This window comes from Prunus mume, linkage group LG7, assembly GCF_029339155.1.
Source record: "Prunus mume cultivar Tortuosa linkage group LG7, ASM2933915v1, whole genome shotgun sequence".
In the NCBI taxonomy this organism is placed as follows: domain Eukaryota; kingdom Viridiplantae; phylum Streptophyta; class Magnoliopsida; order Rosales; family Rosaceae; genus Prunus; species Prunus mume.
In genome coordinates this window covers 5,507,980-5,521,694 of record NC_142704.1, presented here as the reverse complement: position 1 = coordinate 5,521,694, position 13,715 = coordinate 5,507,980, and the positions used below count along the sequence as shown (strand labels likewise).

General features: G+C 36.8%; 3 protein-coding genes across 4 annotated transcripts; all 3 read left to right on the top strand.

The window, feature by feature from the left end:
• Nucleotides 1–467: 467 nt before the first annotated feature.
• On the top strand, nt 468–5,460 carry LOC103338106 (DEK domain-containing chromatin associated protein). 2 transcript variants are annotated; one of them, XM_089041150.1, is made up of 11 exons: nt 468–1,284; nt 1,375–1,408; nt 2,664–2,743; nt 2,871–2,930; nt 3,058–3,168; nt 3,253–3,333; nt 3,448–3,528; nt 3,991–4,498; nt 4,641–4,738; nt 4,825–4,855; nt 4,947–5,460. In XM_089041150.1, the coding sequence occupies exons 1-11, from the start codon at nt 799–801 to the stop codon at nt 5,126–5,128; spliced, it is 1,752 nt and encodes a 583-aa protein (XP_088897276.1). In that variant the 5' UTR covers nt 468–798; the 3' UTR covers nt 5,129–5,460. The 2 variants fall into 2 exon arrangements, with proteins under 2 accessions (XP_088897276.1, XP_088897277.1); XM_089041151.1 differs by having other exon boundaries at nt 472–1,284; nt 3,061–3,168.
• Nucleotides 5,461–7,714: 2,254 nt separating this feature from the next.
• Nucleotides 7,715–9,856, top strand: LOC103338107 (omega-hydroxypalmitate O-feruloyl transferase). The gene is made up of 3 exons (XM_008241293.3): nt 7,715–7,853; nt 8,042–8,494; nt 8,750–9,856. The coding sequence occupies exons 2-3, from the start codon at nt 8,054–8,056 to the stop codon at nt 9,605–9,607; spliced, it is 1,299 nt and encodes a 432-aa protein (XP_008239515.2). The 5' UTR covers nt 7,715–7,853; nt 8,042–8,053; the 3' UTR covers nt 9,608–9,856.
• Nucleotides 9,857–11,064: 1,208 nt separating this feature from the next.
• LOC103338108 (Ubiquitin carboxyl-terminal hydrolase family protein) lies at nt 11,065–12,752 on the top strand. The gene has a single exon (XM_008241295.2). It carries the CDS (start codon nt 11,331–11,333, stop codon nt 12,624–12,626), a length of 1,296 nt encoding a protein of 431 aa, XP_008239517.2. The 5' UTR covers nt 11,065–11,330; the 3' UTR covers nt 12,627–12,752.
• Nucleotides 12,753–13,715: the final 963 nt, after the last annotated feature.

Genomic DNA, 13,715 nt, shown 5'->3' with positions numbered 1-13,715 from the left:
TCAGTTATTCCAAACTTGTTTTGAGAAAATAATACAATTTTATCGTTATAATTTTAGCCATTAGAGTGTTACAGTCAATCTCTCATGCACATATACTTATAATTATGTGTAGATCTCAAAACAAAAACACACAACAAGTAATCAATTTGATACCCACCCACACACGCGCGGCTAACGCTAGCATTTTCTTTTGAGGCAGTAATACTAATTTACTTTCTCAACAATGCTATGAACATTTGTTAGCAAATCCACCTTTGCAAAACAAGGGGATATATGCCTCCCTGTGAACTGGAACTAGCCACATAGCCAATGGGCAATGTGACCAAATCATAATGGACACGTGGCAAAATTAGCTTTGTTTGTACGTACGTACCCACTGAATTTCTTTTTGGTGGAGAGAGAGAGAGAGAGAGAGAGAGAGAGAGAGAGAGTAGCTGACTAGCTAGTAGTAGTAGTAGTAAAAAGACAGAAGCCCGCTCTCAAAAATTTGGCATGAAATTTTGAAACCCCCACCAAACCCTCCCTCGCTTTATATTTCCACAGCCCGCCCGAAATCACCCCGAAAAATTAAAACCCCCCAATTTCAATTCCCACCAATTTCACAACCCCAATTTCTAATTTTTAATTTCACTTATCGTCTTTCTCTTAGATTTACATACCTGTAGCCTGCTCATAGGCCCCTCCCCTCAACTCCCAGCTCTGTGATTTCTAGGGTTTCCATTTCCCAAAACCACAAATCTAGGGTTTTAACAATTATTTTTGTCCAATTCTCGATCTGTACTTGATTGCTCCGTACCCATGGCGACCGAATCCCTAGAGGACAAGAAACCGGAAGACGAAGCTCCTCTTGAAGAGAAGCAAGAGGCTGAAGCCGAAGTGGAGCCTAAGGAAGAGCAAGAAGAACAAGAGAAAGAGGAAGAAAAGGAGGGAGAGAAGGAGAATGTTCCGGAAGCTTCGGAGAAAGTGACTGAAAACGAGGAAGAGCAAGTTGGTGAAGAAGGCGAAGAGGAGAAAGAGAAAGAAAGTGAAGAAACTCCGAAGAAGGCGAAGAGGGGCCGAAAAACTAGCTCCAAAAAGGAGGAGAAGGACCAGACCGAGCCCAAGAGGCGGGGCCGAGACTCGTCAGGGAAGAAGTTGAGTAAAGAAGCTGAGGCAGAGAAGAAAGAGAAGGAGCCGGTAACACCGGTGAGTGAGAGGCCCACAAGGGAGAGGAAAATAGTTGAGCGCTACTCAGCTCCTGAGAGTGGAAGGTCTTCGGCGAATAAAGCTTTGAACATTGAGAAGGTATGGTGGTGAGAAATGGTGCCTTCTCATTTCATCTTTGTCGAATTTTTGATAGCCTAATTTTTGTTGATTTGGTTTTTGTGATTTCAGGGTCGCGGTACAGAACTTAAGAACATTCCAAACGGTATGAGTTTTTTTTTTCTTCCGTTTTTTGTTCTTGCTTTTGATAAATTAGTTATTGTTAAAGTTGTTGTCAGTATGGTTCAATTGCTAAAACGGTTAATATTTTTTCATGTTGGTTTGCCGTGACACACAATGTCAGTGACACTGAATGTTCTCTGGCCTTTCTGAAAATGACCCAAAATGGGTTGCTATTTGTTTTAAGTAGATCTTTTGTGTTTCCTTTAATTTCATTGGCATAGTAATGTTTTTGCGTACCAATTTGGTGTTGGTAGTACTATTGAATCTAGAGTCCTCACAAAGGATCTTGGATTTAGGTGTTTGGCACTTGTAATGTGGTGGCTGCTTTAGTTTTACTAGTTCTGAAGTTAGAACATTACCTGTGGGCTCGTAATTCATATATTGTTTTACCTGAACTTGCGTTTTAATGTGATGCTGGTTCTGTATCCATGACCGGCCCAGTTCTGATGGACTGCTGGAGTACATTTTATCTTCCAATTAAAGAACCACTTCTAAGAGCACTCCTTTTCCATGATCAATCCTTTTCATTTTTTCAATGTGTTTTGGTATTTCACTGCATCATTATTGACAGTCTAAGTTTGGAATTCTAAAGCCTTATGTAGTTGATACCCATCTTCTCAAAGTAGTGGCTTTTTTTGAGTTGAACTGGTGTCGAATGCAAAGACGAGCCTTGAGTTAAGACAGCCAATTAAGCCATGCTTATTTGGCTGCTATGTACTTAGGATTAAAGGGAAAATAAATAAGTTGGAAAAAAAGAAACAAATTTTTGTGATATGAATTTCATTGTGTTGTTCCTCGAGTTGTTGTAATACCAAATATTCATATTGAAACACGGGACTGGAGCTTGTACCCATGAATTAGAATACTAAAATGATTTTAGTTCTGAATCCAAATTATGGAACACCACTGTGCATTCAATCTTATTTACATTGCTCTTGGTGTTATAGCTGAAGTGCGACCTGAAGTTGGATGATTTAGTGCCAGTTATGATCTCTATAGTTTATTTTGACATGGTTCTAATTGGTTATTTTCTTTAGCTAGATGTCACAAATTTTCACATGTAGGATTACTGCACATTGAGAGGTGGAAAAAGTATATAGCTCTTGTTTTTGGAGAGAAGTATATGGCTCTTGTTATATGTGAATTGACTATGCAGACAAAGTGTTATTTACTTCTATTAAAATTTCTTGTTACAGCAGCCTGGCCTATTTTTTGTCTGATATTGTGAACTGTTTCAGTGGCTTTCAAGTTGTCAAAGCGAAAAATTGATGACAACCTGCAATTACTTCACACAATTCTCTTTGGGAAAAAAGCAAAGGTTAATTTTTGGTTAAATTTTTTATTCAGTGATTTCAGGTGCTTTGCCCTCATATTATCTGGTAGATTTTTCAAATTTTATTTTTCTTTTCTTGTAGTGTGTTTTAATTGGTTATGTTCTTGTGCAGGCTCATAATTTGAAGAAGAATATAAGTCAGTTTTCAGGTTATGTGTGGACTGAGAATGAGGTATTGTATGTTATGTGTGCTCACCTTAATCAATTTTTATTATTTGTGAGACGTCTTCTTGGATATTCATGCGTACAATATTATACTAGAGCCTCTGTTGTATTCATCTTTATTTTTCTGTTTTCAGCAGGAAAAACAGAGGACAAGGGTAAAGGAGAAGCTTGATAAGTGCGTTAAAGAAAAGTTAGTGGATTTTTGTGAGTTTCTTAATATTCCGATTAAGGCTGGTACAAAGAAGGTCAGTGTGGCAATTTTTATTTTATTTTTTATAGTGTATGAAAAATTGATGGGTGACCCCTTATCTCATAAGCTGGGCTTACAGGAGGAGCTTTCTGTTAAGTTATTGGAGTTTTTGGAATCCCCACATGTCACAACTGATGTTTTGCTTGCTGAAAAGGAACAGGTTCTATTTCTTCCTTTTCTTGTTCTTTTTTATTTATTTTAAAAGTGTTGTTTGCTTGCTCTAAGTTCAATTGTTGTGGTTTTTGTTAAACCATGTTTCTTGTCTGTGTTTCAGAAAGGGCAAAAGCGGAGGAGGAAGGTTACACCAAGTAAGATGGCAGGTTCTGGAGAAGCATCACCAGAAACATCAGCCAAGGTTTGTCTTCATTAGTCAAAATGAAATTGGAAATTTTTAAGAATGATTTTTCCTATCTGGAGTACATTTTGTGATGCATTAGTTTCCTTAATTCATTGTTATCTTATACACATGGCTCCCTGCTTCAAATGCATATTTTTCAGCACTTTCGTTATATGTGCTTATGCCCAAGCTTCTTCTCCCAGAAAAAAAAAGCCTCAAATGATTTACTTAATCTTGTTTGCTTTTAATTAGATGATAGGATTTACTTATTGAGTCTTCTCTGTATTCTTATTGATCAGTTTTTTTATTTTTTTATTTTTATTTTTTAAAAACTCTTAATGTGATAGCATTTGCAGTGGAGTCCTGGAATTGATGATGTATTGCAATGTGTATGTGTGTGCCAGTGGGTCATGCAGCATGATCCATTTTGTATTGTGACTAAAGTTTTGTAGTCTTACTTTCTGCCTTCTTTGTGCTTAGAAACAAAAAGAAATACCCAATGTTGAAAAAAAGCAGGACTCGTCCAAGGCTGAAGAAGAGGAGGGCGATGACAATGATGAAACTTCAGATGCAAAGGACAATTCTGTTGGAGATGATCACAATACGATGGATGAGGATACAGACCATGAGGATAAATCCGATGAAGAGCAAGACGAACCAAAGGACCAGGTCTCAAGTCCAAAAAGTTCATCCAAAAAGGTTGTAAAGGAGGGATCAAAGGTTAAAGCTGGGAGCAAAGCAACCCCTGCTAAGAAGAAAACCCCTGCAAAATCTGTGAAAACACCTACGGATTCTGCAAAGAAATCTAGTTCTACTTCAAAAAGAGGTGCAAGTGATGTCGATGGAGCTTCTGGCTCACAGACTAAAGCAAAGCGATCTGCAAAGAAACAAAAGACTGAAAAGGAAAGCCAGAAGGATGTCAAGGAAAAAGCCAGTGGCAAGAAACAGTCGAGCAAGTCCCCGGCCAAGGTTTCGGCAAAGGATCAAGGTGATTTGCTTTTGCTGTGGATTCTTCCTACTTATTTTGATACTTTAATGTTTTTACTTTAAGGCTGTTTCATGAAATGCTTAATTCTCCCAGAAGTTTAGGAGTGTCTCTTTTAATTGTATCAATTTCTTGCATGAGCCAGCGAAAGGAAAAACTAGCAAGAAAGCAAAGGCAGAGCCCACAAAAGATGATATGCATGCAGTAATTGTTGATATTCTGAAAGAAGTGGACTTCAATACTGTAAGTGACTATTGCAACAATACATTGAGTGGATGGTTGAAGTTATGTGAGTTATATTATTTAATTTCCGCATTTTCTCTGTGCAGGCAACTTTATCAGACATTCTCAGGCAACTTGGTAGGGCTTCTTTCTATCTTCTATGATTTCTTTTTTTCCTTTCATAATCTTCGCTTACACTTAGCTAACTGCAAAACTGTAATTTACTTAGGTACCCACTTCGGTATTGATTTAATGCATAGAAAAGCAGAGGTGAAGGATATAATTACAGAAGTAATTAACAATATGTCTGATGAGGAAGATGAAGGGGATGAAGCAGAGGAGGAAGCTGAAGCTGGTGATGATGCCGACAAAGATGAAGAAAAGGATGACAACGACGAAGATGATGCTTAGTTCATAGTAGGCCAGAGCTTATACGTGACTGTTGCAGAAATTGTGCCATACGGCGGCATTCACCAGTTCATATCTTTCTACAGAGGTGTGTGTCATCCGCAGTTTTTAAGAACCGATAGGATTGCCTTAATTTTCAGATAAATATACCCAGCTGGGTGTGTTTGTACCATATTATTTTAACCTCTTTTGTAGTGTTAATCTGACCTCAGATTCATATGTTAGGTTTGTTTACTTCTTTTTAAGTTAAACCCCCCTCCTATAAAAGTTGTTTAGCTGTAGCCATGACTTGATTTTCATCATAAATGAGTAGTAAGTGGGTTTTTTTTCCTTAATTGTTTTCTGTTCTTTTTTCGACTACAATAATTGCAATTTGATTTAGCACGAGGGTTACTTTTTTTGGAGCCTAGATTTTGAGGAATTAACAAACTGTCCCACTAAATTTTGAGGAAAAAAGATTAAAACGAACTAATTAGTGATTATTAAACTGGCATCTAAATCAACCTATACAATTTAAACATTTACGGGTTCGTTTGGAAATGCTTTTTTAGGAAGCGCTTCTACCAAAAGCGCTTTTATTATAAAGATGTTGAAATTTTCATAAGAAATAGAAGTGCTTAGAAAATTACTTGGGCGTGATTTTTGAAGAAGCACATGACACGTGCTTTTCCAGAAAGTGCTTCTATGACTTAAAAACGCTTTTAAACATTTTTGTCAAATGATATCAGAAGCGTTTTTGGTTGTCAGAAAGTGCTTTTAACTATTCTAAAAGCACTCTCAAACAGGCCCTACATTACATGATCCACTGCAAGTAAAAATAAAAAAGAATAATTTTATAATGATTATCATAAAGGTGGTTGGTTAAGGAGTTTGTAGGTTCGTATTAAAAAAAAGGAGCTTATAGTTCAAGTGATTCAGAATATTAGTAGGAGCTTGTAGCTCAAAAGAAAAAGAAATGATGACTGAGATTTTTGCTTTTTTCAATACGGTGATAGTTAAATAAGTTGGGTATTCTTGTTTGACAGTAATCAGACATGTTTATTATTCGTATAATCGTATTTAACAAGTTGTGCTATTAAGCATCATATCGAATTTGAGTCATGTTTAACAATCATCCCTTCCCTATTGTAAGGAAAGAAAACACATTGGCATGGTAATATTCTAAATTTCTGTTTCTAAAAACAGAAACGATAAGGTTATTTCTTGACTAAAAACAGTATTTTTGATTTTATTCTTCTTTTAAGAAAGTAAAGGCGAAGGACAGAAGGACAGAAGGACAAAGGGACAAAGGGACAAAGGGACAAAAAGGACAATAGGAGAGAGGAGTATTGAGATATGATTTGAGGGTTTTTTTCAATTGAATAGTGTAAAATGATTTTTTAAAATGTATTTTCTTTTAATTTCAGTCCTCGTTTCTTTTTATTTTGTATTGTCAAAATTAACCTTTTTGAGCTAACAAGCTGTATCTGTCTGCTTTTATTATCTGGTTTCTGGGCCATACAAACAGCTCCTTTGATACATATCCCTTATTTTAAGGGGGAGACCAGAATTTCATGCACATTGTAAATTAACCCTATGTTACTCAAAGTTGATTGAAAAGTCTCATCCAACTTGGTATAATTTTGTATTTAATACCCATTCATAAGGTCCGATAATGGGGTAATGCATTTTTCTTGCAAGTTTCTTAGGAGATTATGGACCTATAGCGTCAGTGATAGAACATTTAACTCTATAGTATAGAGTCTATACTAACCACGAGAGCTTGATTCGAAATTGATGCGGATTTCAGAGCCGTCTCATGATTACTATTAGTAAGAAGATAATATCCCAATCCAAATCTAATGCTAACTTGTAGCTGTGAGATTTAGGGATTAGCTTATGGTTAACCTCAACCTAAAATCTAAGGGAACCTTCTAACTTCTGTGTGATTGGCTAAAACTTGTAAGAAAGCCATTGTCAGCTGTATGCAAATAGTACTTGTTTTATGATGATCACTCACTTTTCTTCCAATTCCAATTAAGGTCAGAAAGTTCAGATATTATGGCCATGAAATTCATATAAATCTTATTCTAATCAGTAATTTTGTGTTTAAATATTTAGAGCAAGTATACCAAGCAACCTAATATATATATTTTGGAGGCCTAACACACCAACCAAACCCCATCATCATCTGATTCTAATCATGTGCTGGTAACATTTTGGTTCACTGGCCAGTACCCTACTGCAGCTCATATGAGCTTAGCACATTCTGCAGATAAAAATACCAATCTCCAATACATATACTTTATAAAATCTTATTAATTTAACAATAAAAATAAAGGGTCTGTCAGACTGTCGGAGGCTTAAATTTCTTGTTCATGAGAGAGGGGCTATTCCACTAAAAGAGCTTTGCGTATGAACCCCAACCTATTAGACACGTGAAGGAAAACCAGTCTCTTTCATGCCGCAGAGCTCTTTGCCAACCAAAACAATTTTAATGTTTGAAGTTTTTTGTCTTGCTTTTTTTTCTTTTTGGGGTTTGGTAGAGAAACAAGAAATCCATTACTAGTTATAATTAAAATACAGAAACTAGCGACACATCACATCAGTTTCAACCAAACCTCAGAGCTACAAAGCATTTCCCCAGCTGCTCCCTGTATAAATCAAAACACCATCCCAAGAGAGAATTGCAAATCTGAGTTTTTCATTCCAACCATTATTCCTCGTATCATCGATTGCAGCATTACAGGTACGCTTCAAAATATTCCTTTTTTTTTTTTTTTTTTTTTCTTTCTTTCCTTTTTGGCTTTTAAAGTTCAAGTTCTTGGTACATAATATTAACTATATTCAGCTCATTTTGTAATTTGCATGTATTTATATGGTTTGGAAATTGGCTGATCACCTATATTTCTCTAACTTTTCTTTGAACTGCTTTAGGTGTTTTCTGTGATGGCGGATATCAGTGGCAAAGCCTTTGAACTTTCTGTAAAGAAAGAAGAACCAACTTTGGTGCCTCCTGCAGAAGAAACAGAGAAGGGCCTGTACTACCTCTCAAACCTGGACCAGAACATTGCGGTCATCGTTCGTACCATATACTGCTTCAAATCGGATTTAAAAGGGAATGAAGAAGCTGTGGAGATCATAAAGAGTGCCCTGTCAAAGGTTCTTGTTCACTACTACCCTTTGGCAGGGAGGTTAAGTATCAGCACAGAGGGGAAGCTGATAGTGGATTGCACAGGAGATGGTGCTGTGTTTGTTGAAGCTGAAGCAGACTGTGAAATGGAAAAGATAGGTGACATAACAAAGCCTGATCCTTTGACTCTTGGGAAGCTGGTTCATGATATCCCTGGTGCCAAGAACATACTTGAGATTCCTCCCTTGGTTGCTCAGGTTTGAGTTTCCGAAATTTCCAGTTTTGAGAACAGTCTACTCACCACCATTGATATAGCATACCATCTTACTCAAGGATCGTCATGTCTTAACAAAACCTATAATTAATTAATTAGTTTTTGATACACTTGTTATAACTTGGAGTATAAGAAACTGTCAAGAGAGCTACTATTGCTGATCTTTGATATAACCAGACCTTTTTTTAACCAAAACGAACAAAAAGAAATTCTAAGGTGATTGTTTAATCAATTTCAGGTGACCAAGTTCAGATGTGGAGGATTTGTCCTTGGGCTATGTATCAACCACTGTATGTTTGATGGGCTTGGGGCAATGGAATTTGTGAACTCATGGGGTGAGACTGCTAGAGGCTTGCCACTTAAGGTCCCCCCATTTCTAGACAGAAGCATACTTAAAGCCAGAAACCCACCTCAGATAGAGTTTCCACACAATGAATTTGCTGAGATTGAAGATATATCTGATAACACCAAACTCTATGAAGAAGAATTGCTATATAGGTCTTTCTTTCTTCACCCTGAGAACCTTGAAAAGCTCAAGAAAATGGCCATGGAAGACGGGGTTCTTGACAAGTGCACTACATTTCAAGCACTATCTGCCTTTGTCTGGAGAGCTAGAACTCAGGCCTTAAGAATGAGACCAGATCAGAAAACAAAGCTTCTTTTTGCTGTTGATGGGCGCTCAAGATTTGAGCCACCAATACCAGAAGGGTTCTTTGGGAATGCAATTTTGTTAACAAATTCACTGTGTAGTGCAGGGGAGCTAATGGAGAGGCCATTGTCATTTGCTGTTGGGCTAGTTGATAAGGCAGTTCACATGGTTACAGATAGTTATATGAGGTCTGCCATAGACTACTTTGAAGTAACAAGAGCTAGGCCTTCTTTGTCTGCAACTCTTTTGATCACAACTTGGTCTAAGCTAGCTTTCCACTCTACTGATTTTGGGTGGGGAGAGCCTGTGCTGTCAGGGCCAGTGGGTTTGCCTGAGAAGGAAGTAAGTTTGTTCCTTTCTCATGGGAAAGACAGGAAAAGCATAAATGTACTTTTGGGTCTGCCAGCTTCTGCTATGAAGACATTTGAAGAGTTGATGCAGATTTAAAAAAGAAAAGTTGGCCAGGTTAAGGAGGAGAAGCAATAATCATAACCCCAATTCAATTTACAGAGTGAAGAAAGAAAGAAAGAAAGAAATCTTGAGAATGAATAAAAGGGTGGTAGAACTTGCAAAGTTTGTTATGCATATGTTTCATCTATTTTCTTTGTTTCATTTTAATGTGTGGTTTGTATGGTGAGTATATTATACATATGTTCAGCAGTTCATCAAAAGGACATGAATTCAACTTCTAAATCAGGGTTTTGTTGGGGCGTAACTACCAAGTGCTTGTAATGATGTCTAACACTAAATTCATCATAAATCATCAACAATTACTAGGAAACATTGACTTGGGTGTACTAATATTTAAACTGTCTTTGTGATAGTCAATTACTTAGTCAGTTTGGGTGTAGTTGATTTATGAAATAATAGAAAACAAGGATTCATGTTCATTGCAATGCAACTTAAAATCACAAACCAACAGTTTTGATATATAGGGCGCCAATCAATTACAAGCCGATTTTGCAGTAGAACTTCAAATTTACCTTTTCTATAGTCTGCAAGAAGGAGATCTTGCGGCATGGTACAATCCAAGTTCCACGTTCCAACCCTAGAAAAATTTCAGATCCTTTAGGGCAAGTTTGGCATTGCTGTGCGGTGAAAATAATCCCTGCCAGATTTGCTGTGAGAGAAAACGGTTTGGTGTTTGGTAAACTTTTTGTTAATCAAAAGAGCTTTTATTATAAAGATGTTGAAATTTTCATAAGAAACCAAAGTGCTTCTTAGAAAAACACTTGTGAGTGATTCCTAAAAAAGCACATGACAGGTGCTTCTCTAGAAAGCGCTTCTATGACCTAAAAGCGCTTCTAAAATTTTCTGTCAAATGCTGTCAGAAACGCTTTTGGTTGTCGAAAGCGCTTTAACTTTTCCAAAAGCACTCCCAAACGGGCCCTAAATCTAGTGCTTCTTCAAAACTGATTTCTGCATAATAAAAAAATGAAAGCACATCATTAGCTGCTTTCCTTATAGCTTTCTCTCACAACAACTTTTAACAATAAGTGATTTTCTTATAGTTTACCAAACGGGCTAAACTTCCTAAATTAAAAAAAAAAACATTTTTCAAAAATATGATTAGGCTTCTTCGTCATGTACAATCCATCCAAAACAAAGTACTAATCTTCCATCCAAAGCTGCACCATAATTAAATAAATTTGGAAAGTGATAGTATAGGAGATAAAATGATCCCATAATTTATTCAAAAGTCGATAAAGGGTGAGATTAAAAATTACAATTTGTCAAATTTTCATTGTGAATAGAAATTGGGCCAACCCAGTAATCTGGTTCTTATGAACACAAAACATCAGCCCTTACTGGCCCGGCCTGCTCTTCCTGGCAAGCAAACTGGGCCTTGAAAATCATTGTTTTAGAGATCCAATATAAACTTCATGACGACTGAGTCTGAAGTGCCCCGCAGTATTGTTTTTGTTCTTCTTCCTGGTTCGAGATTCATGGGTCCAAAACCAGGTCACCAAAGTCGAGGCTCTGCAGCTTAAACTCCCGCCATCGTTCTAATATTATATCTATCTCCTTCTGCTCCATCAATACAGCCACAAACACCATTGGCCTTTTCAAGCAATATCATATACACACGAGACCAAATGCCTTCACTGCGGCATTTTCACAAACACCATACATTCTTATAGCTGTCATTGCTTCGCTTTATTCTAACAATATGTTTGTGAGAAGATACTGGTCAGTTGGGTCGTGGTCAAAGGATCAGAAGCGGTTTATGACCACCAGTAAGCGGGTGCAAGACAGAAGCAAATTGAAGAGGGTTCATGATCTTGAGATTGTCACTGAGAAATGGAAGATAGCATCCAAAGTGCTCTTCTTGATGGAAATTCTTAAAAAAGAGCCTGAAATGATCATTCCCGTTAGGTCATTGGATCAGTACCGCAGCCAGATTAGTCTCCCAAAACCTCATCGAGTGTCTGATTTTATTCGGAAATCGCCGAAATTGTTTGAACTGTACAAGGATCACAGAAGGGTTTTATGGTGTGGGATGACCAAGAAAGCTGAGGACTTGGTAGAAGAGGAGGATAGGATACTTGAGGAACATCAAGATAAGGCTGCTGAGTATGTCACTCGTTTTCTGATGATGTCTGTTGATAAAAGGCTTGCTTTGGACAAGATTGTCCATTTTAGGAGGGACTTTGCTCTGCCAGTTGATTTTAGGACTGGTTGGGTGCACAAATATCCCCAGCACTTTAAGCTGGTCAAAGATGAGGAGGGGCTTGAGTATTTGGAACTTGTTAATTGGAACCCTGCTTGGGCTATAACAGAGTTGGAGAAGAAGACAATGGGGATTACCGAGGCCAGTGAGGATCATACGCCGGGCTTACTTTCGATCTCTTTTCCTTTGAAGTTCCCTCCCAATTACAAAAAGGCATACAAGTATAGAGGAGCAATTGATCATTTTCAGAAAAGGTCTTATTTATCTCCATATGCAGATGCTAGGGGACTCAAAGCTGGGTCTAAAGAATTTGACAAGAGGGCAGTGGCTATTATGCATGAACTGCTTAGCTTTACTGTTGAGAAGAGATTGGTGACTGATCACCTCACTCACTTTCGACGCGAACTTGTGATGCCCCAAAAGCTTATGAGACTTCTTCTGAAGCATTTCGGCATCTTTTATGTTTCGGAGAGGGGGAAGAGATTTAGTGTCTTCTTGAAAGAAGCTTATGAAGGATCAGAGCTGATTGAGAAAAGCCCTCTGGTGCTATGGAAGGAAAAAGTCCAGAGCCTTATTGGTTATAGAGGGAAGAAGAAGATAGAAACTTTTAGTGATATGTCAGACATGGAAGACAATGGTTTCGATGAGAGCCAATCCGAAAATGAGGACATTGACTTGCAAATTGAGCAAGAGGAGACAGAGAGTGACATGGAGGATGATTCACTTGGGGATAATTCTGAAATGGACATTGATGAGGTTTGCAGTGCATATGAGGATAATACTAAAAGATGTTAAGGTCCTCAAAATTTGATAATGTCAAACAGGTTCCGTCTCTATATGTGCTAGACTGCTAGTCGTACATCCTAGTTTTTCTGTTGTGTGAAATGATCATATCATAAATTTGGAAATTGGAACGCGGAACAAGAATGTGTGCCTGATACAGAATGAAAAAGCAATGTAGAAAACTCTCAAAAATATACTGGTATGCTGATACGATACGATATACGTAAATCTCTCAAAAGTAGAATATGGATACAGTACCAATACAATGATTAAAATAATATAAATATAAAATGATAAATATATAAACATATATATGTAAAATTATATATATATATATATATATAAATGAAGGAAAAAAAAAAGGATAAAAGGATAAATATTATAGAGTTATCTGAACACATGTCCAAATACAAAAATGTAATTTCACAACACAATAAAAATACAACTTCATAAGAGCAGACAAGGGAGAGGAAAATTATATGTGGAGTTATTTTTTTAAAATAGAGAAACAAGGTAGTGTGTGGACTATTGAGGCACGTAGATTGTGAGGTTTTTGCTATGACTTATGACAAGACATAAATTCTACCTAATAATCACATTTAATCTATGACCAGTGGCAGACCTATTAAGGAGTAAGGAGGTGCAACTGCACATTCCCTTATTGGAAAAATCATTATAGGTGCTTCAAATTGCCCTTTTGCTCAACTGGTGGTGGTGTACAGATTACCTTATTTTTATTTTCAATATTTAAGTAAATGTCTTTGTCCTTTTACTTTCATTTATTTTTATATTACTCAATTGACTTAAGTTTACAATGTAAATAAGGAAGTATCCCCCATTTGGATTTAAATAAAAATACTAGAAAATCAAATTCCCATCAAATCAAAATATGAAGAATCGGTTTTAGTCCAAAATACGATTTAGGTTAAAAATGATGGCTCGTTAAGTCAATATATACTTCATAATAAATCTCATAAAATCAAGTTTTTTTTATTTGATGTGTAAGGAGTAAAAGCCGCTAAAAATTATCTTGAGAAAATGATTATTCGAAAATTATTTTTCATACTTAGTCAATATTTTTACATAAAACAATTTTTCATG

Bases quoted from the DNA above. Each gene is read 5' to 3' on its own strand.
- LOC103338106 (XM_089041150.1), top strand. From the start codon at position 799: ATGGCGACCGAATCCCTAGAGGACAAGAAACCGGAAGACGAAGCTCCT. The intron at 1,285-1,374 runs GTATGGTGGTGA...TTGTGATTTCAG, and splicing joins AAGCTTTGAACATTGAGAAG to GGTCGCGGTACAGAACTTAA. The intron at 3,169-3,252 runs GTCAGTGTGGCA...CTGGGCTTACAG, and splicing joins TTAAGGCTGGTACAAAGAAG to GAGGAGCTTTCTGTTAAGTT.
- LOC103338107 (XM_008241293.3), top strand. From the start codon at position 8,054: ATGGCGGATATCAGTGGCAAAGCCTTTGAACTTTCTGTAAAGAAAGAA. The intron at 8,495-8,749 runs GTTTGAGTTTCC...AATCAATTTCAG, and splicing joins TTCCTCCCTTGGTTGCTCAG to GTGACCAAGTTCAGATGTGG.
- LOC103338108 (XM_008241295.2), top strand. From the start codon at position 11,331: ATGTTTGTGAGAAGATACTGGTCAGTTGGGTCGTGGTCAAAGGATCAG.